This window comes from Phlebotomus argentipes, unplaced genomic scaffold (assembly GCF_947086385.1).
Source record: "Phlebotomus argentipes unplaced genomic scaffold, Phlebotomus argentipes genome assembly contig_39, whole genome shotgun sequence".
NCBI lineage: Eukaryota > Metazoa > Arthropoda > Insecta > Diptera > Psychodidae > Phlebotomus > Phlebotomus argentipes.
In genome coordinates, this window is record NW_026776182.1 from 18,550 (window position 1) to 44,561 (window position 26,012).

General features: G+C 44.4%; 1 protein-coding gene across 2 annotated transcripts; it reads right to left on the bottom strand.

Annotated features, from left to right (window-relative positions):
* Positions 1-70: 70 nt before the first annotated feature.
* On the bottom strand, positions 71-25,880 carry LOC132263896 (ankyrin-3-like). 2 transcript variants are annotated; one of them, XM_059763912.1, is made up of 11 exons: positions 25,074-25,880; positions 24,257-24,529; positions 12,001-12,102; positions 11,157-11,609; positions 9,994-10,758; positions 9,318-9,521; positions 6,976-7,900; positions 1,791-2,067; positions 1,605-1,622; positions 908-1,293; positions 71-851 (listed from the first exon to the last, which is right to left on the bottom strand). In XM_059763912.1, exons 2-11 carry the CDS (start codon positions 24,464-24,466, stop codon positions 538-540), a joined length of 3,654 nt encoding a protein of 1,217 aa, XP_059619895.1. In that variant the 5' UTR covers positions 24,467-24,529; positions 25,074-25,880; the 3' UTR covers positions 71-537. The 2 variants fall into 2 exon arrangements, with proteins under 2 accessions (XP_059619895.1, XP_059619896.1); XM_059763913.1 differs by lacking the exons at positions 24,257-24,529; positions 25,074-25,880 and adding an exon at positions 14,956-15,089.
* Between the last annotated feature and the right edge of the window lie 132 nt (positions 25,881-26,012).

Consider the following 26,012-nt stretch of genomic DNA (forward strand, 5'->3'; position numbering starts at 1 on the left):
GAGTGAAAAGAAATGGGATTTGAACCCACAATCCTTCCTTAGCTGAGGAAGCGCCTTACCAGCTTTGGCTATTCCAGTCACAACAGAAGAGTTTCGCCTTAAAACCACCTCATATTGTTCTTTCAAATCTAATCTATAAATATGACTCTGAAGATTACAGTATTCATTCAATTCTATTTGGTTTATATATTAATATAAGAAAAATTAACCTTTTCACGATGATTTTAGCCTTCTGTCGATTGTGAAATTGACAATTCATATTGCACAATAATCTGTTGACTCTTTAAAATACTGAGAAACCATTTAATCTGATCATTAAAGTGAATTCAACCTATTAATAATCATGAATTAATTGCAATCTTCTTACAATTGTGAAGAACATAAAATCGTCGTGAAATGGTTAAGTATTCGTGGCAGTTTGATTCTTCATTGTATCGATTATATTCTCAAATATACGGATTATTCATTGGAAAAGTATAAGAGTATTACAAAGAGAAGACTGGACTGAGACTTTGGCATTGGGCGCGCGCATTTCATTTACCAAATAAGGGAGAAGCGCTTCTTTTTCGGCACGTGATTCACACTAATCTTGCGCAGTTTCTCCGGCGCAACGCCCTTTCGCGGCTTAAAGAGATTTACCTGCAGTCCCACTTTGATCTTCTTGGTCAGAGCACCCTGTGGGAAGACGGCCTGCACCTGCGGCACCACCGTACTGGACACCATACCGCCCTCCGGCCCGATGGCATGCACCTCTTGGCGGATGCGCGACACCACAGCGAAGTACTGTGGGAAGTCGTACGTCACGAAGCGACACACTCTGCCGCCACCCAAGTCATCCAGCTGGTTCAGATCTGCAACAGAGGACGATTAGTGTGTTAAAAAGGGTCTTTTGGTGGCGCTTTCTCACCTTCCGGCTCGAAACACTCATTGAGAACATCATGGATGATCTCGTCGGCATTCTCCACGGTGTGTTCGCGCCAAGTCTCGCCGTTGTCGGAGCGCAGGATGACAATTTCGCGCTCCTTGCCGCGCAATGAGGCAAAATGCGGCACCTCCATGATCACCGGACCGAGGAATTTGGCTGCCACCGGACCCAACTCTAGCACGCGGCTGGCCAGCGCCTCGCCCTCCATCAGCTGCGGCGGATGCATGGTCCTCTGCGGCTTCACGTAGCGGCAAGTGATGCGCGTGGGCTGCGCAGCCGACTGCGCGGGCACGATGATGCGCACGCCACTGTGACGACAGCCTCTCATTGCGCCTCCGCGCGCATCCACGAGGAAGGACACCAGGAAGCTGCAATTCACCCAACTGACGAATTAGAATTTATCGCCTGCCACCAGCTCACGTCACAGGGCTGACCAGAAAGCTGGTAACCATGCTCAGAAGCACTCATTGTGCGGAATTTGTCTGGTTACAAGTCTCCTGGAGAACCCTGTGCAATCTCTAAAGGTGTAATCAACAAAATTTCTTGCAGGAAAAGAATTTGGCGCAGGGTAAACCAATCAAGGAGGTGCATTCCAATTTTTGGCATGTCTCCACATTCTCAGGATTTGAGGGAGAAAAGTAAAAGAAAACACACACGATTGGCAGCTATCGATACTCACTTTTTCCAGTGGAGTTTTCTGGAGAAATTCCCACCAAAATAAGTTATTCAGTTAGCAGCACAAAATTCATTATTAGTTATTTGAAATAGTAAAAACAAATCTCTCGCTCTCAAGAAAATCATCTTCTCATCAATCGTCCGTGGATTGCTTGCGAGGTTCACAATAGAAAGAGTCAGAGTTTCTTACCCGAAGTGCTGAGGATGTCTCTCGATGTTGACATTGTCTGGGATGTACTTTACGCCGTCCGTGTAGCTGCGGCCCAAGTTGTTGGCGTGCTGAGGACTGATGCTGTCCTCAAGAGCAGTTGGCGGAATCTGTGCGGATTCTGTGCTCTGCACCATCTTGTTAGAATCAATTCTCTCGTCTCGAGTCACGTCAATCGGCAGCGAATCGTCGCCAAGAGACTTCATCTCATCCACGGTCAAGTAGCGATACGGCTGGTCACTCAGAACTGTGTCCTCACCTAAAGACAAACAGAAACCACTTGTAAATCTTCCCATTCATGATATAAACACCAAACAATTGCATTCCATGAGATAAATAGACACTAAAATGAGATGAGCCGCCAAAAATGAACAACATTCAGAGATTGTGAGTAAAATGAGTGGAATGACTTACGAGTAATTATGGAATCACCATGATAGTAGGGAAGATAGACATGACTATCATTCATGGGATGATTTAGTAATTGGTAGCATGATGAGTCCAAGTAATTCGTTTCACCTACAAAAGTACCATCATGCGCGCGAACAGGCATTTGGAGAAGGAAAACGTGAATTGATAAAAGTGCGCAGGATTTCTTGAAAGGGATCAGTCTCTCCGGAAGCGCAAAGTCAATTTTGAATTCACTGCCAATTTCTGGGAATCTCAAGAAGAGACTCAACCCTTCGATGTCAGATATCTGATAGGACACAAAAATCAGTGGCGTAATAATTTCGCTGAGAAAATTGAGCAGATTTCTCCAAATCTCTTACATAATTTTTTTTATACAAAATTTGTACCCTAAAACATGTACATTCGATACGTCTAGCACATTGCTAAATCCTACTGTAAATGCAGATTGCATTGTAAAAAGTAATTAATAACAGATCAACACTCGGATAATGAGAAGGTGATTAAAAACTGATCAAATTTAGGGGTCATAAAAGGGACAGTAAGAGCCTTCTCAGGTATGAATTTATTTGACTCTCTGGCCTATAAAAGCAACCGCTCTGGACGAACTGAATCATTCCATCCTCGACTTTCACAGGATACACAACTCTGCAAACTTTCTCGAAAAAGTCAGTTCAGTTAGTGATGAGAATTAACTACCAACGATATTAGTTTCTCGAAAGCTGTCCAGAGGCACAGCAATGAATCAATATAAAGAACTGTTGATCGTCTTCGGAATTCAGAACTCAGTTGGTGTGCTATGAGGAAACATCACTAGGCTCGGTGTTCCGAAGATTGCGCAGGAGGACACCATTCAGTGTTTCAGTGAAAAACCATAGATTTCCTGCGATCGCTCTCGGGGAACTCATTCCAGCTTGTGTGGTTTTAGAACATATACTGGGATGAAAGTTTCTCGAAAGCTGTCCAGAGACACAGCAATGAATCAATATAAAGATCTGTTGATCGTCTTCGGAGTTCAGAACTCAGTTGATGTGCTATGAGGAAACATCACTGGATTCGGTGTTCCGAAGATTGCGCAGGAGGACACCATTCAGTGTTTCAGTGAAAAACCATAGATTTCCTGCGATCGCTCTCGGGGAACTCATTCCAGCTTGTGTGGTTATGGATCACACTGGGATGAAAGTTTCTCGAAAGCTGTCCAGAGACACAGCAATGAATCAATATAAAGATCTGTTGATCGTCTTCGGAATTCAGAACTCAGTTGATGTGCTATGAGGAAACATCACTGGATTCGGTGTTCCGAAGATTGCTCAGAAGGACAACATAATAAAGTGTTTCAGTGGAAAACCCCTAGATATCCTGCGATCGCTCTCGGGGAACTCATTCCAGCTTGTGTGGTTTTAGAACATATACTGGGATGAATGTTTCTCGAAAGCTGTCCAGAGACCCGCCAATGAATCAATATAAAGATCTGTTGGTCGTCTTCGGAATTCAGAACTCAGTTGATGTGCTATGAGGAAACATCACTGGATTCGGTGGTCCGAAGATTGCGCAGGAGGACACCATTCAGTGTTTCAGTGGAAAAACCCTAGATATCCTGCGATCGCTCTCGGGGAACTCATTCCAGCTTGTGTTGTTACAGAACACACTGAGATGATGTTCATCCGAAAGCTGTCCAGAGACCCGCCAATGAATCAATATAAAGATCTGTTGATCGTCTTCGGAATTCAGAACTCAGTTGATGTGCTATGAGGAAACATCACTGGATTCGGTGGTCCGAAGATTGCGCAGGAGGACACCATTCAGTGTTTCAGTGGAAAACCCCTAGATATCCTGCGATCGCTCTCGGGGAACTCATTCCAGCTTGTGTGGTTTTAGAACATATACTGGGATGAAAGTTTCTCGAAAGCTGTCCAGAGACACAGCAATGAATCAATATAAAGATCTGTTGATCGTCTTCGGAATTCAGAACTCAGTTGATGTGCTATGAGGAAACATCACTGGATTCGGTGTTCCGAAGATTGCGCAGGAGGACAACATAATAAAGTGTTTCAGTGGAAAACCCCTAGATATCCTGCGATCGCTCTCGGGGAACTCATTCCAGCTTGTGTGGTTATGGATCACACTGGGATGAAAGTTTCTCGAAAGCTGTCCAGAGACCCGCCAATGAATCAATATAAAGATCTGTTGGTCGTCTTCGGAATTCAGAACTCAGTTGATGTGCTATGAGGAAACATCACTGGATTCGGTGGTCCGAAGATTGCGCAGGAGGACACCATTCAGTGTTTCAGTGGAAAAACCATAGATTTCCTGCGATCGCTCTCGGGGAACTCATTCCAGCTTGTGTGGTTATGGATCACACTGGGATGAAAGTTTCTCGAAAGCTGTCCAGAGACACAGCAATGAATCAATATAAAGATCTGTTGATCGTCTTCGGAGTTCAGAACTCAGTTGATGTGCTATGAGGAAACATCACTGGATTCGGTGGTCCGAAGATTGCGCAGGAGGACACCATTCAGTATTTCAGTGGAAAAACCCTAGATATCCTGCGATCGCTCTCGGGGAACTCATTCCAGCTTGTGTGGTTATGGATCACACTGGGATGAAAGTTTCTCGAAAGCTGTCCAGAGACCCGCCAATGAATCAATATAAAGATCTGTTGGTCGTCTTCGGAATTCAGAACTCAGTTGATGTGCTATGAGGAAACATCACTGGGCTCGGTGTTCCGAAGGTTGCGCAGGAGGACAACATAATAAAGTGTTTCAGTGGAAAACCCCTAGATATCCTGCGATCGCTCTCGGGGAACTCATTCCAGCTTGTGTGGTTATGGATCACACTGGGATGAAAGTTTCTCGAAAGCTGTCCAGAGACCCGCCAATGAATCAATATAAAGATCTGTTGGTCGTCTTCGGAATTCAGAACTCAGTTGATGTGCTATGAGGAAACATCACTGGATTCGGTGTTCCGAAGATTGCGCAGGAGGACAACATAATAAAGTGTTTCAGTGGAAAAACCATAGATTTCCTGCGATCGCTCTCGGGGAACTCATTCCAGCTTGTGTGGTTTTAGAACATATACTGGGATGAAAGTTTCTCGAAAGCTATCCAGAGACACAGCAATGAATCAATATAAAGATCTGTTGATCGTCTTCGGAATTCAGAACTCAGTTGATGTGCTATGAGGAAACATCACTGGGCTCGGTGTTCCGAAGGTTGCGCAGGAGGACAACATAATAAAGTGTTTCAGTGGAAAACCCCTAGATATCCTGCGATCGCTCTCGGGGAACTCATTCCAGCTTGTGTGGTTATGGATCACACTGGGATGAAAGTTTCTCGAAAGCTGTCCAGAGACACAGCAATGAATCAATATAAAGATCTGTTGATCGTCTTCGGAATTCAGAACTCAGTTGATGTGCTATGAGGAAACATCACTGGATTCGGTGTTCCGAAGATTGCGCAGGAGGACAACATAATAAAGTGTTTCAGTGGAAAAACCATAGATTTCCTGCGATCGCTCTCGGGGAACTCATTCCAGCTTGTGTGGTTTTAGAACATATACTGGGATGAAAGTTTCTCGAAAGCTATCCAGAGACACAGCAATGAATCAATATAAAGATCTGTTGATCGTCTTCGGAATTCAGAACTCAGTTGATGTGCTATGAGGAAACATCACTGGATTCGGTGTTCCGAAGATTGCTCAGAAGGACAACATAATAAAGTGTTTCAGTGGAAAACCCCTAGATATCCTGCGATCGCTCTCGGGGAACTCATTCCAGCTTGTGTGGTTATGGATCACACTGGGATGAAAGTTTCTCGAAAGCTGTCCAGAGACCCGCCAATGAATCAATATAAAGATCTGTTGGTCGTCTTCGGAATTCAGAACTCAGTTGATGTGCTATGAGGAAACATCACTGGATTCGGTGTTCCGAAGATTGCGCAGGAGGACAACATTCAGTGTTTCAGTGGAAAAACCATAGATTTCCTGCGATCGCTCTCGGGGAACTCATTCCAGCTTGTGTGGTTATGGATCACACTGGGATGAAAGTTTCTCGAAAGCTGTCCAGAGACCCGCCAATGAATCAATATAAAGATCTGTTGGTCGTCTTCGGAATTCAGAACTCAGTTGATGTGCTATGAGGAAACATCACTGGATTCGGTGGTCCGAAGATTGCGCAGGAGGACACCATTCAGTGTTTCAGTGGAAAAACCCTAGATATCCTGCGATCGCTCTCGGGGAACTCATTCCAGCTTGTGTGGTTATGGATCACACTGGGATGAAAGTTTCTCGAAAGCTGTCCAGAGACACAGCAATGAATCAATATAAAGATCTGTTGGTCGTCTTCGGAATTCAGAACTCAGTTGATGTGCTATGAGGAAACATCACTGGGCTCGGTGTTCCGAAGGTTGCGCAGGAGGACAACATAATAAAGTGTTTCAGTGGAAAACCCCTAGATATCCTGCGATCGCTCTCGGGGAACTCATTCCAGCTTGTGTGGTTACAGAACACACTGGTGTGATGTTCTTCCGAAAGCTGTCCTTACATCATCGAAGATTTACTACGCCAGTGATAAGTGTCGGGAAAATAATATACTTTAGAGAGTGTATCATTTGGTTTCGCCAATTCACGTAGAAAAATGTTGTCTCGAGATATTATAATGTTGATAATGTGCATAAAATATGATGAAGAGTGAGAAAGAATTTTGTGCAGCAGATGAGTGTCTTAATGAGAGGGTCAGTGACATTTTTTTAATTCCACTCACCTCCTTCCTCCTCAGAGTCCGACATGAATGTCTCGTGCATCGCTTCCGGAGCCACGACGCGGTATTTCTCATCGACGACTGTCTGCTCAGGAGAGCCTTTTTCGTCGGTCACCGCTTTGAGAGAGTCCAGGACACTAATGTATCCCAACTTGCGTGCAATGTGCAGAGGGGTTTGGCCAGTTTGGGTTTCCGCATTCGGATCAGCGTTGTTCTCCAGCAGAAGTGTCACAATGTGAATGTGTCCTTGCTGCGAGGCCTGGTGGAGTGGCGTGTAGCCGATTTGGGTGGACGAGTCCACTTCTCCGCCATTCTGCAGCAGGAATCGCACCATATTGGCTTGGCCAAAGTGCGAAGCCACGTGGAGTGGCGTGTAACCAGCCTTGGTGACGGCGTTGGTATTCGCTCCGGCCTTCTGCAGGATCTGGGCGACGTTCACCTTGTCTTCCTGGGCGCAGAGATGCATGGGTGTTAGGCCGTTCTTCGCCTGATGATTGGCATCCGCCTTGTGCTCCAGCAGAAGAGTCGACATGTCACCGTGGCCTTCCTGGGCGCTCAGGTGCAGCGGCGTGAAGCCTGCCTTGCTCTCGGAGTCCGCCTGGGCTCCGTACTCGAGCAGCGTGGTAGCGATGTCCATCTGGTTTTTGCGCGCAGCAATGTGAAGCGGCGTGTGGCCATTCTTAGCCGTGGCGTGTGGACTGGCGCCCTTCTCAAGCAGCAGCAGAGCCACGTTCTGGTGGTCATAGTGACTTGCCACGTGCAGCGGCGTGACTCCATTCTTGCCCTGCGCATCCACAGGCGCGTCCTTCTGCAGCAGCAGCTGTGCAACCTTGATGTTGCCGTACTTAGCCGTGAGATGTAACGGCGTGAAGCCTTTCTTCGTGGCAGAATCGAGAGAAGCGCCATTCTCAATCAACACCGCTGCAACCTAGAGAAGAGAGCAAACATATGCAATTGTTAGTGTGCTTGAACGGCCGGAGAACCGCGGCAATTTAACGTCAGAAGAAAAGAAAGAATTGTATCAAAAAAAGCCTCTGAATTCGGAACAGTAAAAAAAAACTCATGTAAATTAGCGAGAAAGCAATTAAAAAGATAAGAGGCGACAGTAAACATTATTTGTAACAATGTTCTTTCTACTAATCTATTTATCTCATATGTTTCGCTTCAACATGCAGCAGTTAAGAAGTGTGTAATTATACACGGTCTGGCTCAGAACTGCCGCAATTGTGCCTGTTTTACGGGCAATTACAAAGCTCCACTTCAGATTGTCCCACAGATTGTGCCACATTCTGAGCAAACCGTGTCCAAAAAGGTATTAATTAACAACAAGATTAACAATAATCAAGAAGAATTACAAAAATTGAACAATTTGTTATTATTTGCACTCAATATCGCAAAAAAGTCCACTCATACCTTAGAATAATTCTTACTAAACTCTCTCTTTAACAACTTTCTACCATTTTCTGCCTCTTTCTGAAAACTCTGTCTTTCCATTTCATGACAAAACGAAAAAACATCAAAGGAAAAACTACAAACACTGACGCCAAAATATTCGTTTTTTGGAGATGGTTTTTTCCACATAAATTCATCGTCTCAAAAAATAAAACCAGTCAATTTGTAATGAAGGGAAAATCTAAAATATATCTAGTCATATTGCATCAATTAATTCGCTCTGATCGCGCAACAAGAACAAAAGCATGTGTAGCAACATCAACAGCATGAAAAGGTACGCGAGATACAAAGGTAGGCACTTTTCCTTCAGATTGTCCCTTCATCGAGCACTTTATATCGAACATTTATCTGCTGTCCAACAGTGAAAAAACAATAATGTGAATTTTGTTGCACTAAAACCGCGCGACCGAAATAAAAATTGTCAACCATCTGTTGCCGTAGCAAATCTACACAGAGAATAAAGAAAGAAATAAGAAGTAAAAAATTCAAACGCAGTGTATAAATTTATTGAAGTGAAACAAAAATGATAAAATGACAACAATCCAAAATTCCTATTTGGTTCTTTTGCGTCTTTGCATCTATTTTTCATCATTTATCTTTTTGCATTTGTATATCATTTGGTATCTGTCAAGGAAGAGTGCATACCTAACTAATGAAGAAAGAAACAATGTCATGTGATGTGAAAAAATGAGTACATTTAGGAAGAAAACATGGACAAATTCGCAAATGAATCAACTTTCCACTTCAGGTGAGAAACCATAAGTCCAATTTGGATGGACGGAAAATGAGGTGAAATGCTAAATAAAATACTCCTGATGCCTAATCCAGAACAGTTGCATCATGTAAACCGTGTCAATATGATCGAGTATCTTCTTAGCCACCAAATCTTTTACCTCGTCTTGGCCCTCCTTGGCCGCGATGTGCAGCGCCGTGTACATGTCCTTCGTCGTGGCGTCCACCTGCGCGCCGTGCTGCAGCAGCAGCATCACGATGTCCACGTTCCCGAGGCGCGACGCGATGTGCAGCGGCGTCTGTTGCTCGCGAGCGCGCGCGTCCACTTGGGCGCCGTTTCGCAGCAGGATCCGGATGATGTCAGTCTGCAAAAACACACACAGCATTATCACTTTGCCTCACATGAACAGCAAAGGAGGAAATACACGTCGACAGTGACTAATTAGAATTCCGAAGAATGTACTCATCCAATTATGCTCAATTAATTTTACTTGGTGTGTGCTTTTTTCACCAGCGAGGCTGACTTCACACAATCGTCGTGTTTCGTTGGCGTAAATGATCATGGAAAAGAGTGGTTTTGAACGAAAAATATAGCGTTTTTGTCCGACGAAATCAAGAATAAATCTGTCACGCACGTTAACTTGAAATTATATTTCGTTGGTTCGGAAGAAAAGTGCTGTAGTTACAAAAAAGTGGGTTTAGCGATTGTTAATAGTTTAACAAAACTATTCAGAGAAATAGAAATCTGTCTGTCTCTCCGTTTATCCACTGAATTTCCCAAGCAAAGTGATCTCAATAGATATTACTTAAGAATCCCAAGAAGTGTTCAGTGCTCACCTGGTTGGCTCTCGCTGCCAGATGGAGCGGAGTCTCGCCGCGAACGGTCGGAACGTCGGGACTGGCGTCGTGCTGCAGCAAGTAGATAACGATGTTCATGCAGCCCATGAAGCTGGCTACGTGCAGCGGCGTGAGGCCGCTCTCCGTGGTCGCGCTGATGCTGGCGCCGTGCTTCAGCAGCAACTCCACCACCTTGATTCGGTTCTTCTTGCACGCAATGTGCAGCGGCGTGAAGCCGTTGAGAGCGCGTGCATTGGCGTCGGCGTTTCGGTCAAGCAGCAGTTTCGCCACGCGCACGTGACCGCAGTGCGCGGCCACGTGCAGCGCCGTGAGATAGTCCACTGTCACCTCGTCCACGGGCGCACGGTGGTAGAGCAGGATGCGCGCAGCGTCCACATGCTCGCCTTGCGCCGCCATGTGCAGCGGCGCCAGGCCGTTCTTCGTCTTGGCGCTGATGGGTGCGCCGCGCTCCAGCAGCATATCCACCACTTGCTCGTGACCCGAGCGCGCGGCACAGTGCAGAGGCGTGAGCCCGTCGCGGGTCTTGCTCTCGATATTGGCGCCCTTCTCCAGCAGCAGCGACACCATGTTCGTCTTGCCCCACTTCGCGGCCACGTGCAGCGGGCTGATGTTGTGCTTGGCGGCGTAGTTCACGTCCGCTCCCTTCTGGATCAGCAGATTGGCGATCGCCTCATTGCCGTAGTGCGACGCGATGTGCAGCGGCGTGAAGCCTGACTTCGAAGTCACGTCCGGATTGTGGTCGTTCTGCAAACACAGCGAAATTGCAGAGTCATTCATACAGTAAAACCTTCGAGAGTGTCGTTCATCATAAATGTCAAGCTTGTCCTCATTTCGGAAAGTGCAACTTCGAGGAGTTTATTGATTAGAATGACTATGCAAGTAGTATAAAATTTAGCCTTTGTGCGAAACCTTACTGATATGACAGAAAATACCAGTCAATGCAATAAAGTCCTTTTGATTATAGTTGCAATTCTGAGTCCGATAAAACCCTCAGAAGCACAATGCGCAAAATATTGATTCGAAAGTGTGCCAAAGATAACCTTGCCAAGTGTGTTTCTCTCATCCCATAAAGACAAGCTTACGCATTGTGGTCACGTCTCTCGCATTAGGAGCAGAACACAATTTATCATAGAGACACAAACCTCAAGGAGAAGCGTTGCAGCTTTCACGTCATCCTTCTTGGCGGCAATGTGGAGCGCGGGCAAGCGCACCTTCCCGCGCGTGTCGCTCTCCAGGAGCACAGCCACCACCTTGTCGTGACCCTGCTGCATCGCCACAGCCAGTGGCGTGAAGCCGTCTTCCGTGGCCAGGCTCTGGTTGGCGCCGTTGGACAGCAGCAGCTTCACCACCGAGTCGTGGTTCTCCTGCGCCGCCATGTAGAGCGGCGTGAAGCCGTTCTGCGACTGCACATTCACGGAGGCGCTGTGCTGCAGCAGCAGCTTCACCACCTCCTCCTGGCCGGCGAGCGAAGCGATGTGCAGCGCCGTGTTGCCCTTCTTCGTGGCGCTATCCACGGTGGCGCCGCGTCGCAGCAGCTCCGCCACCACGTGCACGTGTCCATCCTTCGATGCCAAATGCAGGGCGTTGAGGCCATTCTGTGCGAGTGGACGGCATTGACGAGATGAGTGGAAGAGAGGAGAATTTTATCATTCATTGCCCATAAATGTCTGCATCACGCGAAATATTGCACAATTTCCTTAAATAACAATCGGAAGCCGTGTCGCCACAGACAGCGAGTGTCTCATGTTTGATCAACACTGTTTGCTTTACCGCAAAGCGATAACGCAAATTTATTCATTGTAAAGCAAACATTGTTCTACCAGAAACTTTCTTCATAGAAATTCGTTGAATTTTTTTTCGGCCCTAAATTGTGCAGCCAAATTTTCAGGCAATATTTCGTGGATTATATACTACAATTGTCTGCAGGAAAGTTATTTAAATGCAGATACGACAATTGCTGTTTAACTAACCAAGATCGATACTTACAGCATTGCATGTATTGATGTCTATGTTGTTCTTCAGATGCTCGAGCACCTTATCAAGGTTGCCGGCTCGTGCCGCTCGAAGAAATGAGGTGTTTCCATCAGACTGCAAAGAGACATCGAAAGCGATGTGATTAGTTTAGCCGAGGAGCGTATTTTCACACCAATAAATCCCCATTTCAGTTGGCTCTCTTTCCCTCTTCCCATCGATCGGATTTCATATAGCAGAAATACACAACCGCTCAATATCCGCGAAGGAAGGAAGTGAAAACATTTTCTCGTCACTCTATAAATACACCACAGACGATATTACAATTTTATATGGCTTTTTGGGTGCGCCGCAGGTGGAAAAACCTAGAAAACACATTGACAGGACATTCTTTCTTGCGAATTAGAGACTTTTTCCTCAAACTTTCAGCAGTTTGAGCAATAAAACCCATCAGATTTTGCATGCGATACAAATCTATCCATCATACGACTGTGGAACAGAGTGCTTAACGCAAAATTTGTGTACACTATTGATTTTCCTCGGCGACGACGTCGCCTAACAGACATCACCCTCAATCACAAATAGACGCCACTACGCATTCACTACTGAGAATCTACAGAATGCAAGGATATTTGCCCATTATTTCCACCCTCTTTGCCTACTCAGACACGATAGTTACCAAGCATTTTGAGAAACACCCCATTTTCGGCCGCTCTTTCAGCACCTGCTACTGCAGAAAAACCACCCCAAAGCCCGTGTCACTTGCACATAGCCCAAAATTGGAGAATACAGTTTAGAAGAGAGCACTTAAACTAATTAAATTCCACCGGACAGTTGGCAGTTCACACGGCTTCTGGTTGCAAGACACTGAGAGACAGTCTGGCGCGGAAACGAGCACTGAGGTTCGAGTGTGAAAAGCGTGAAAATGTCTTCAAGTCTCTACATTTTCCATCCCTCGCACGCAGGCGCACGCGTTTCCACCCTTCGCGAGGTGTGAGAAGTCCATCAGAGAAAAATGGTAAAAAGCTCATTTTCCCTCTTTTGTTCACTCTTCTCGTCACACACAGACTTTACATATCGTCTCCTCTGTCTTCAGAGTAGGAAAAAAGCTCTCCCTCGAGGCTTTTTTCCTCGCATGTCGCCGTGACGGAACTTTTATCAACACCCACAAAACATTTTATAATTGCATGTCTGTAAATAAGCCCAAATATAGACGCCACACCCGATTCTTTCGCTCGCCAGACACCATGCCGGCCAGGGACATTCATTTAGTGTGTGAGTGTGCTTTAGGGGATGAAAAATCAGAGCAGTGCTGAGTGGGAAATCGATAATCTTGATCGTAACTCCACGCAAATATACGGTGAAGAACACTGATTGAAAATAGAGATAACTGCCTGCATTTTTCAGCAGCAGCCGATGAATTTTCCATCAGTAATAGAAAAGAGCAAGGTCTTGTGGAGGCACACGAAATATGTTATGCATAAAAAATGCAATTGCTTTGCTTACACAGTATTATTAATGAGTTGTAATATGCTTTTCGACGATTTTCTTTTCTCACATATCAAGTTTAAATAAGGTTTAATTGCCATTGAACTGTCTTGAATACAAATAATAATCAACAATATTTACAAATTGATATAAATGTAGATTAAATACTGCTTTAAACTTGTACTTGTCGTTAGAATTTGTAAATGAAAATACGTGAAAATGTGATGTATTTCCATTTGAGAATAATGAATTGATATTCATCAATAAATAAAGATCTCGAGAGTCCAATTATTCTCAATAGAGCAGTGTTTATCAGCAGTAATTTCCAGTAGATTCACTGAACATATCACTCGAGCACTAATTGACCAATTTCTCTTTGAAGTGTTATTCTATCTCATGTGCATTCGAAGCGCCTTGCATGAATCCACCCTCTGAAAAAATCCTCACATCACACCCCGAACTGCAGTTGCATTTAATGACCTCAGCACGCTCTAGAGGGATGGAATACTTAATGAGCACAATATTTCTCCCTCGAGCATTTTCCTCTTTTTTTCCAGCACAGCCATCAAATGCACTGCTATCGACCCCTGAATTTCAAACACAATGTCCATTCCATGTTCCTTCTGTGCGATGCAAAGAGGGTGACTTTCACTTTCCACAATCGGGGCCAAAAGAAAAGCAGCGAGACTTTGTGAGGGTGACTTTTGGCTTAATTCACCTGATGGCTGAATAATTAAGCGGTGTTTGAAAATGGAATTAAAGTGATAAGTCTACTTCCTCGTCGCTATTTTTGTGTGTGTGCGCCTGAAAATGCCACGAATCACCCGAGAAGGGCACTCTGGGGAGGTTTTATATGTTAATTCTCACACCCAGAGAGAAAGAGAGAAAAGTCAGGATATAAAAGTCAGGGACGAAGGCAGAAATGAGCGCTGTCGACACTCTGCATTACTAGCGAAGATGGAAAACCCCAAAAGCCCGTTTGGAGGTCAAAGTGACGGAAGTGTTAAAGATTTTTGGCAGGGAGGAAAATCAGCCATTTTACCTTTTTGTACGATGAGTCAAAAATATTGATCGCATTGCGACAAAGCCACTATTTCATCGTTTGCAGAGATCCGTACACATCCTTCAAATTCCTCCCGAGAAGCCTATGGAAATCCATCAAAGTCATACGAAAGGAATTCCCAGAATTCATTACATTTTCCATCTACGAAACATTATGAGAGCTCGAAGGGTGATTCCACCCCTGAGAATGGCAGATTGCATACACGGGAAAACTGACGAAAAGTCCTCTTTAGTTGCCGGATTCAAAATGGTGGACGAATTTTCTTACCCTCTGTTTTAACGCCCAACCTTGAACGACCAATTTTTCCGATCCACAACGCAAAAGCATCCTTTTCACCTCCAGAAAAATTATCCTCACACGACAAGCTCAACTTTTCCACTACTTTCTACTAGCCAAAGCGGCTTTTTGGTGGGTTTTACCTGAGTTCCATTTTCAGTGACCATTTCAAGGTCGTTGGAAAATCGCTACTTCCATAAATTAGTGAAAATCGGGGTTAGAAAGAAGAGTGCACAGCTCAGGCACTCTCCAACGCAACACACAAACCACACTCTGGCCACAAACTGAGGGAAATCTCCCGGAAAACTGCTCAAATTGGTTGTGAAAAAAACCTCCACCACAATGGAGTACTCAGACAGAAAACTGGAATTTGCCACCTCCGGCAACCGATCTTCTGGCCGCGACTCGACGCTGCAAGGATACCTCGAAGACTGACGGAAAATCCGCTCGAAGATTGCGAACAACACGGAAATTGTTGTCGCTTTCGTTGACGCATGCGTCACAATTTACAACCACACCGAAGGACCCGGCTTCCTGCCAGCCAAACAGCCCGCCAAGTTGCCGGCCTCTGGCCGGGAAATTGTTGCTGCCAGTCTGTCTGTGCTCTCGCTCGCTCGCCCTAGCGCGAAAACACCCTCAGCACGAGGGCACAAGTGCCACGAGGACTCGCAAGACACATAGTCGTCTCCCTTCGTCCCATTCGAGCGCCCGCCAAAGTGCGCTGCATGAATGAAGCACACAGGATTACTTTGCAACCAGAGGTCAATGCATTTTGCACATAAGACACCCGACGGCGTCACGGCGCTTCCTTCAGCCCACGCCGACTCACCAACATGAATCTTTCATCAGTCGCAAGAGCGGATTGGAGACGTGATTGAGCGGAAAATTGGGGAAACCCTTGAGGTAATTCGAACTCCTTTTGCATGAATGCCCATCAGAAATTCTGTGTTATCAGGTGAAGGGCTGCTGACCTAATAAAATAGATCTAATTGCCAAATTCTCAGTGTTTGAAAGGTGAGAGAAATGGGAATAAGTTCTGGCTTTATCATTGCTCCTCTCTGATGAGATTAAAGCAGTTTCACTAGAGGATTAGAAGGATTTCTCTACAGAAACTACAGTGTGAAGCCTTTGATGTCTAAGAAGTGCAGGGATTATATCTAACTCTGACTAATTCTATCCTATTTTCACTCAATGCATTACACTTTCATCCTTGCAAAAGCCTCTCTTGCTGGTATATTTTCTCAGCCCTTTTAGCTATTTCCAGATGCTATTTATTTAAGCGCACTGAATAGATTTCTGCTCATGAGAAGAATTCCATGCCTGAGATATTTGATATCTAAATTTAGCACTTCGTCGGAAGCAAGAAGACAAACAACAAGAATTCCCAAAGTTTCCGGACTCCTGACACGCGACTTCTTCTCCTCTTCTCTGACCAGTGACATATTTTTAGCATAAATTTCACTCGCGACAGCCGAAAGCCTTTCACTGAAAGAAAGGCGTGCACTTCGCGGGCGGAGTTCGCAGAAAAGTATGTATAAACAAGAGAGAACGCAGGTAGGTCATCGCCAGAGGCGAGCGAATTCGCGAAGGTATTCCTGTGACGTTGAATCTCACGCGACAGTGATTGATTTCTGGCCCATGCCCAGAAATGCGCGCCCGGCTTCACGTCACGCAACATTGAAAGATTTACCGTCTGCCTCACGTCACTTCTCACCTCTGCAGCCCTCAATCAGAGGATGAATGCCTCGTGACGAGATCGTAAATACCACGGCACAACTTGCTTCTCGCCTCACAGATTAATGATATTTTCAATTGAACTCTTAACGCCGATACAATAATTAAACAAATCCCAGCTTGGGTGGCAATGTTCCGGCTTCGCGCGGGCTTTTCTCACCCGCACACATGGCGAGTGTGTGTGGAAAAATGTGCCAGAAACACGATGACCTTAAGACACATTGTGTGTGGAAAAGCAGGGCCAATCGTGAAATATTAGCGTGCGATTTGCCAGGGAGGCGCTAAGATTCAGCTTTCCGCACTCGACGCACACACGCGAGGAAAATGGCAAGGAAAGTGAAGCATATATCCAAATACATTTTGTCAATGTGGGTCTTGGATTGTGCTAGTAAATGGGGAAAAGAGTACGCGAGATGAAAATCTGAAAATCTGTCTAAATATAACTTCACTGGCAACAGAAATTTTCTAACAAGTAATAAGAAGCAACAGAGCAAAAAGGAGACTATTTTTTCCTACTCACGCACGCACACACACCGCAGAAAAGTGTGATATTGCTCATGGGGCGTGCGACACATTGGGTGGAAAAAGAGGGTGGGGAGAGACTCACAGAGCAATAAAGTTAAATAAATAAATTTGCAAGGGAAGAGAGATCATGAACACTCACACCAAGACTCGAGAGTGATGGAAAGCGCTTCTTGAAATTCATCTCTTCTGGCACAATCTATCGCCAAAAATTAATCCTCTCCGCAATTTTTCACCTTCACACTTCGGCGCCCCCTAAGAAATTATCTTTTCTCGACACTTTTATCACTTCCACCAGATGAAAATCACCAGATCAGATTCATACATCCAAATGAGCACATCTTCACTCGATCCGGCAGCACTTTGTCACGCGAAAACTATGCGGCAAAGAGGCGAACAGGAGTTGCAAATAGTTTCACAAGAAGGGCAATAATGCAAAATGCCAGGAGAAATTGGAGGGAAGATGGAAGGCGAAAAAGTGGCGAGAAGATTTGTCAAGAGGACAACGAAAATAGATCAATTCTTGCTGCTGGCGCGTCTCGCACTGAAGCATCTCGCTCTCGTTCGAGTGCTTTTCGAACATCTCGCATCGTCAGGATAGAAAAATCTCATGTTTGAGAATCCCAAACTTTTAATTTTAGAAACTATTCGCTCTCACTCTCGCGCTCTCTCGCGATGTTTAGAGAAGATTTCCCTTCGCAATCTCTCCGTGGTATTTTGTCGACAGTAGTACTTACTCTCCCATCGAACTTCCTCGATGGATGTTGAGTCACCGAAGAGCGGAATGTGTGGCGAAATTTCCATGGAAATGGCAAACAAACGTCGAAAGGATAAAAGTGGATTGATATTTTAAAACACTCACCCTCAGATTACGAGTGTCCATTTCGCATAGAATATCCCAAACCAGATGTTACAAATATGGCGATATTAATTCTTTTATGGAGAGCTTTTGATTTGTTTTTAGAAAGAAAGGCCAATGAAAAATTTATGGCAATCACAGCATAATAAATCCTTGAATAATTCCAGAATATCGAATTCACCATTCTACTGCTTAAATTCAGGGTATATTTTCCATAGATTTTTCATCACTAAAACCGTTCTAATAACGATTTTCAGCAATACAGCAAACTATTTAATGGGAATATTTGAGGATTTCCATCGAGGAGACGAAAGAGACATCAGGCTCGAGCCACTGTGTGTATTTTATTGATCACACATAAATCCTTCCTTCGACATTGCATGCGCTTTCATAACCCACTCACCGATTTTGTATTGGCCGCAGGTTCACTCATTGTTGCTGAACCGGCAAAATTTCAATAACTCTCGTTTTATAAATATAATGAAGCCGCAATTTTCCACTCTCGTTGGAATTCTTTTCCGGAACCACAAAGACGCTTAACGAAGGAAATTGTGTGCTCCTTCAGCAGAAGCCGTATAGAAAACCTCTTGCAATTTATTCACACAGGATTCTAACTATTACGTAATTAAATTGTGAAAAACCTCTAAATAGCCACTAAACCACTATTATGTAAATTTTATTCTCCAGTTCAGTTTTTTCTTCACTATATTTTCTCGTAGTAACAATTTAAAAATGTGCTTTAGCTGTGATGGGTTTCACTACAAACTAACATTTTATATGAAAAAGTGTTTGTTATCACAAATTTTCCTCTCACTCGCGTTCTAGTGTTCCAACTTCCTCTAATTACAATTCACTAGTGGAGAGTTTGCACGAATAAGTGGAGCCTTTTTATGCACACAAAACCCGCGCTCGTGCAGAGAAATTCTCGATGGTGATAGAATAAATACACGGGGAAAATAGAGGTGAAATTTCACGTGCGGGGATGAATATTTGCATGTAGAGAAATTGTGAACACGCCCTAAAACACTTGCATAGGCACCGATTATATTGATTTTGGACGTTGCTGCGATGGAGCTTTTTTTCTCCTCTGGTAAAAACGGCAAAAAAGCTCAATATAAAATCCACTTCCACCCCTTCAAATATCTGCAGTCCAGCCCAATTTGCACTAATGGTCTCTTATTGCCAAAGGGCGGCGGTGAGAAAAAGAGTGACAAAGTTCAGTTTCTTCTCTATTCACTGATTGTGCTGTTAATATTCTTGTGCAGAGACTTTCAACATTGTTTCTGGCCGAAGCGCCGAAAAAGTGGCACAATTGTGTGAGATTTTCTCAGGACTTTTACTTCCACTTTTTTTTCACTCTCTTGTGGTCAAGTATGGCTGCAAATTTTCTGCAGATGCGATCAAGAGCGCCACCGAGGGACTTGTGCTCATCACCAGCTCGCGAGTGAAACTGAACGAAGAGTCCCCAAACTGGGCTCTCCTCTCCACTAAGGATATGATTGGTGCAATGCGACGCCGGTTTCAGCAACGCCAAATGCACCGCGGCGCCTCGCAGAAAGGAGAAGGAGAGATGCACTCACATGGAATCTACAGACGCCACGAGAGATGTGAAGATGGCAAGAGGAATTGCGGAATATTTCCTCATTGAGTGTGTCATAAATTCTTGCGGGAAAAACACATCACATTGCCGAGTGGGTAATGCTGGTGAGCGAGATGTAAATTGAGTTTTATAGCTTTAAAGGAAAAAGCAAGTTGAAAACTTTGTGAGCTTTAAGAATTCCATGGAAGTCTCTAAAAGCCATGCGCGACTTTAAAATATCCAGTCGAAGAGGAAAATCCAACGATTTTGTAGGAAAAATCACTGGTAAAGTAGAAAGGGTGCGCAATAATTGAGATTCTCCACACAATTAGACTGAAAACAGACATTTCTGGAGTCGTCACTCCTTCATATGTGTAAAAACAACGTTATTAACTAAAGAATAGAGTCACAATCAATAGAATCGAGTCCCATTTCAACTGCAATATCGATCCTTTCGTGCAAGACATACAAATATATATTAAAAATTCCACCCTATTCAGCAATTCTGCTCTCCTTCACGACCTCAGCGCTTATCTCTGCAAATAAGGAAGAACACAGAGAGTCCCTCCCATCGTCACTTGCTTAAATATTGAACGACTTGAATTGCTTCTCCTTTTCTCTTCACCTTGTCTTTCTAAAGATAGCAAGCAATTTGTCTGGATATGAGCGCTCAATCTTGATTTGCAGAGGCGAAAGTCCTAAAAATCTCCGTGATTTCACTCACCAAATCACAAATTAATATCTAATGAGCTTTCCTCCTTAATTCCTTGTGACATTTCCTGGGAGAATTTCATGAAATTGCCATATTCCGCCGACAGCCTTGCAATCACAAAATCTACCTTTAATCTGTCCAACCACTTTTCCCCTCCTCTTGCCTTCACTATTAACCTGAATAGAAATAATCCATCCATTTATTGCGTGTGTGCGTTTCATACGGAAATATTTTGTTAAGTCACACAATGCAGAATGAAAATTAATTTGCCCCCTTGATTGGGATATGAAAATGCCATATTTTCAGACACTCTGTCTGCAATTTGGGTGGATTTTATCCTTGCCACAGCTTCTGCGATGCGAGAGGATTTTTCTCCTTGAACACGGAGTGATTCCCATTGCGCCGGGTGGCGGTTGGATGAATTCATTCGACACCCCACACTTCTTGGCCCAATTTGCTGCTTTTCTCTCCAGGGCACAGTGACTCATGCGGAGACTGACACACTTGAGTCGACGCCACTATCTCCCATCCCTGCTTCTGTCTTTCCTCTTCTCTGCCAAAAACGCCACAGAATGTGGCAATCCAACCGAGAGGACTTCCAAAGTAGCAAAAAGTTCTGGTAGAATTAAACTTCAGAGCTGTAATCTAATCTAAATTTCAAATCTTTCACTCTTGACGGCAGAAATTTTTGATTGAGACTGTTTTATTTCTGTTTTCAACTCTTAAATGGGCGGGGCTTCAAAGTGGGAGTGGTTTCCAGTTGAGTTTTAAAACAAAAATTAAGATAATTCTTAATCAATTACCGATATTTTCATTAACTTGAACAACTTTTCCTGTGTTTTAACTCTGCTTAATACTGTTCTAATGGTATATAAACTAAAAAAAAACCCTCTTTTAAGCATCAAGAATGGTCCATTCTGTCCCTAAGCTTTCTCGCCATTTCGCACAAACACCAATGTCGTGAAATTGGGGGCAATTGGAGTGAGATGGTACGGAAAACAAGAAGGTTGAGAACGCAGATACGAAATTTATCACGGCTGTCCTGAGCAAAAACGCTTCAGGACAAAGACATAAAGTCTACGCAAATTGTCAAAGGTCAAATTCCTCATTAATCCACCAGCAGAACGGCCACAGAATCCATTCCCCAAGCGAGCCGCATCTATTAATTATCTAATTGGAAGAAACTACTAAATGAAAGTTTATTGCAATGAATTCACATTGCCATTGAACTATCATTAAGTGCCTTCCAGCTGAATGTATGTCTCTCGAGGGGACACAACAGTGACGAGAGGGAATTTGGCAAACGTGCCCAGCAATATTTTATTCATAAACACTTCGAGCATCATGCGTGTGTGAAGCTGGAAACTTTTCACACTTTTATCATGACTCACACAGTCCATTAAGATTCTTTTTTATCTTTTGGACTTTGAGTGAATTATTTAATGTATGCATTGCATTTTAACGCGCGTGTCAACCGAATCGCTTTCCAGTTTAATTTCGCTGGAAATCTTCAATGTCACCGCTTTCGCGGTGTTCCCAGCGTTTCGATGCACTGGGAACATTATTAATCTTAATTGGTCAACCCTTCGGGGCAGAAGTGATATGCAAAAATAGCGGGTAATAATAGAATTGAGGTGGAAAAAAAATGAGGGAGAGACACACCCAATGTGGCATAAAATCTCTTCACTCGTCCTCAACATAATCATGGTTGATCGAATTACTGTGCTTTATTAGTTCAACCCCTTTTCTGCACCTCTCTGCGCACTCTTCGCCTCATTATTCAGTGCGACTTGTGAACACTTTGTGTCAACGTCAAATAATAGAGTGTGCACAGCTATTGGAACTTTTGCGTGCTTACAGAACTCGATCAGAATAAACACAGTGCGAAATGCAGGGCGCGAAGCGCCTTGTATCACATAATTTCGCTATATTTAGCACATCGCCCATCATCCACTAGAGTGAAAAAAAAGCGGAGCAATTTGCATATTATGGCATACGAATGGGATGAGAGGAAATTTGCAGAAAACCACTCAATTAGTGGTCAGTCTAAAAAATAGCCCACACACTTCAATGCGAGGCACCGAGATATGCCCCAAAAATTATCAAAATTATTACACATTCGTCTTGGCGCGAGAAGTAGCAGAAAAAAACAAGCGCAGTGCTTGAGGTCTTCAATTGAAATAATAGCACAATTGATAATAAAATGCTGAATAACTTTTTATGCAAATTTTTCTGTCGTCTAAATTCACGCCATGACGTAATGATTCTCTTTCATTCCACTTGACGATCAGCGGAGGAAATCCACTGACAAAATTGGTGATCGCGCACGTTTTGACGGGGAATTCAATCACATATTGCTGTCCGTGTTCGTGCGTGCCCTCAAAGAATGGGCCCAGAAAAAACACTATTCATTCACAAAACGCATCTGCTGACAACTTGGGCGTCCATTCACACGATCCACGCAGTATTCTCTCAAAAGGTATGGTTTGCACTATCAGAGAGAAAGTCACTTCAAAGGCACAGTCGGATAATCCGGAAAGCAAAAAGCCCATCGCGATTTGCACATGGATGACCGGCTCTTGGAATCGCGCAGTGTGAGTTGGAAGAGAGAGAGATACGATTGGGAATATCGCGATTCGATTTCCAACACCCACACACATCCGAAAAAGGTATAATTGCTTTGGCTTTAACGCTAAATCATGGTAAGTTCACTTACGAGATTATTGCACGAGTTCTGCATGTGCTATTCCTTTGAATTGTGACAACTAGCAAACGCCTCGAAACACTTCTTTTCTTGGACTCTCTTTCTCTTCCTTCCTCCAGCAACTTTTTTCCCCGTGATCACCAACACTAGTTCACGGCGCTCAAGTGGCAACACATGGGAATATCTTCAATGGAGGCGCACCACACAAAAATGTGATATTAAAAAGTAAAAATTATATTCCCGTTCCGCTTCAGTTTCTTTCACACTCTCGTGGCTTCTGTGTATGTCCTCTTCTTGTTTCCAGCCACGCCACAATCAAACGTAATAACAATAATAGCGACCGAATTGGTAATGAAAGAAGGGGGAATAGTTTTAAGGGAACACACAGTTCATTCTCTTCTTTCTGAGCCCTTTTTTTTTCCTACACCCAACAGCACAAAGCACACACACTATCGTGAGACGACGGGTTCACCCTGGAGAAACTGCGTCGGGAGCTGAGATGAATTGCAACTAAGATTCGATATGGGAAGAGTGATGATCTTCCCAAGCACCGCGCGAGTTCAGAGAATGTCAATGCTAAACTGAAGCAATGGGTTGAGATTCGTGGCGCGGGAAGCAGAAATTAACATCGGCCGGCACTTTTTGGAGTGACACACAGCAGAGAGAGAACTATCTGTACATGTGAGTGGAGAACAGTGCATAAGCACGCCTGGCTGGTGAGCAAATGGGATTTCAGGGGACGAAACAGTCTGTTTCGCACTGAACACGACTAAGTGAAGATCGAAAAGCAAGCAATTGTGAGCCAAAACTTACACATGTTGATCATTTCCGTCGAAAGACTAGGAAAAACCATTCCAACTATAAATCTATCATGTTAGGATTTTTGCCGATATCCTTACTAGTAAGAGGGAAATCATGAAAATATCTATTCGAATGTATTTTCACGTGATTGTTCGCATTTCCCCTCATTCTACAGATCGATTTCACTGTATGATTTATCAACTGGATCACTGAAGTGATGTGGAGAGGAAACCTCAACCAAAACCCGCTCATTAGCTATACTAACAGTGTCGTAATCCGCTGGAAATCAGTTGGAAGCCAACAGGATGTGTCCTTATAGGGAAAACTTCCCATTCTACCGCCCAGAGGCAATAGGAATCCCTTTCAGGGCCTTCCAAGGACGTAATGTTCGTCCCTCTGAGGGAATATTCCGGGGAAGCTGAGGGAATCCGTCACTGGCGACTGCCTGAGTGTTGAATGTCGCCGTGTGCGGTTGTGTGAGAAAGTGGCGGTGGCGTGTTTGTGACCGGGCAGAGATCTGGAAAGTGACTTACAGAAAAGTGGTGATGACGATGCGAGTGTGTCTCGTGGTGTCCATGCTGCGGCTTGGAATGCTGCTTCATCGGCGGATGGTGGTGATTGTTCACCGACGGCGGCGACTGAATGCCATGGCCGTGATGCCCGTGGTGGCCGTGATGATGGGGCGAGTGCCCCTGGGAGGCCTCCATCAGCGTCGGCTGGATATGCGTTACGAACTGAGCCATTGCGCTCCTCCTTGCACTTTCCTGACCCAAATATTACTTCACAATCACTGCCCAAACTCTCATCTGCGGAAGATAGCCACAGAGAAAAAAAGGCATATTAATTAACCACTCCTTCCACTCGACTTCTCGCTCTTTCTCTCGCTTAACATATCCAAATATTGGCTTAGAGAGAATCACTTATAAATTCTTTTCTTCACATATGATCCCAAATACAATCACAGACGCGATACACGGAAAAAGGGGAACTAATTCAATGCAGGCACTGCTTAATCCCAGGAAAACACTTGAGAAATCAATGGAGGAAAAACATTTTAATGGGTTCTTTCCCCTCCATTTGCGCCCCTCGCCCGAAAACCACTGCGAATTATGTAATTAAATTTTTCACCGCAAACTTGCACTGCACTGACTTGCACTACTTATGCTGCAGAATTTTCCGCCTTGAAAATTCGCCTCTGCATAATTTGGTTTGGAGCAGAAAGCAGAGAAAAATACGCTTAGCCCATCCCTTTTTCCTCCTGAGAATTCACAAGGAAAAATCGTCGAGTTGAGTGGCCTTTGCAAGAAAAGAGAGATGCGATTCTTTGATCATGGGAAGGAACACACACACCCGAATCCTGCCACTTCACCAGCAATTCAGACGCGGACGAGATGAAAGAAGTCGTCCCAATTGTGGGAAAATTGTGACACAAAGATTCCAGCCAGCACTCAGGGGACCGAGACTCTTGGGAGTCACAGAAAGTGGCCAGGAAGATTGATGAAACGGTGCCACCCACACTCGTCGACGACTCTTGGACACTGAGTGAGCTCACTCTTGCCTCACTCTGGGCATTATATTGGTGTTTTCAGTGCTTGCATTAGCATGCTTTGGGGGAGACACGGAAGACTCTTTTCTCTCCGCGCGAGTCTCTCTTTCGCACTCTCTGCACAGCCTTTTGTTGTTCCAAGTGATGATGTGAGCGCTTTGCCACCCAAAATGAATTGTGTCCCGTCTTCTCTCGCGGTCGCGCGCGCCCCATTCCACGCACAGCAGACAAATTGTCCGGGGGAGAGTGTGACGGAAAACACCATCGCACAAACTTTGGCGCCAGAATTCCGAGGGAGTGACTCTGAGAGCAACCATCCGCGAAAATCCTCACTGAACCGAGAAAATTCACTGACCAAAATCCCACTTGATTGAGAATCTCGCTGGCCACAGATCGCACCGCAAACTCCAGCAGCTTCGAGCTTTCAGGACTCACTGGCAAAAGAGGTGGACGCGGCACAGTTTCACCCTTATCATGGGCTTGCACAGAGTGTCTCACGCACAGAGCAATTTGCGATTACGTCACAGCTCTGCCCAAAGCAGGCGGGGCACTGGAATAGGCGTAGTTTCACCGCGCATATGTACAAACAACATCTCTACACTCTTTTCAGTACAGGAAATTTGCGTTAAAAACTATTAAGTTACTATATTCTTAATACAAGAACAGAGTTATTCTGGGAATTTGATGGACAAATGCTTTGAAATTTCATGAAATATAACGAAATAACTCTTAATACAATATCA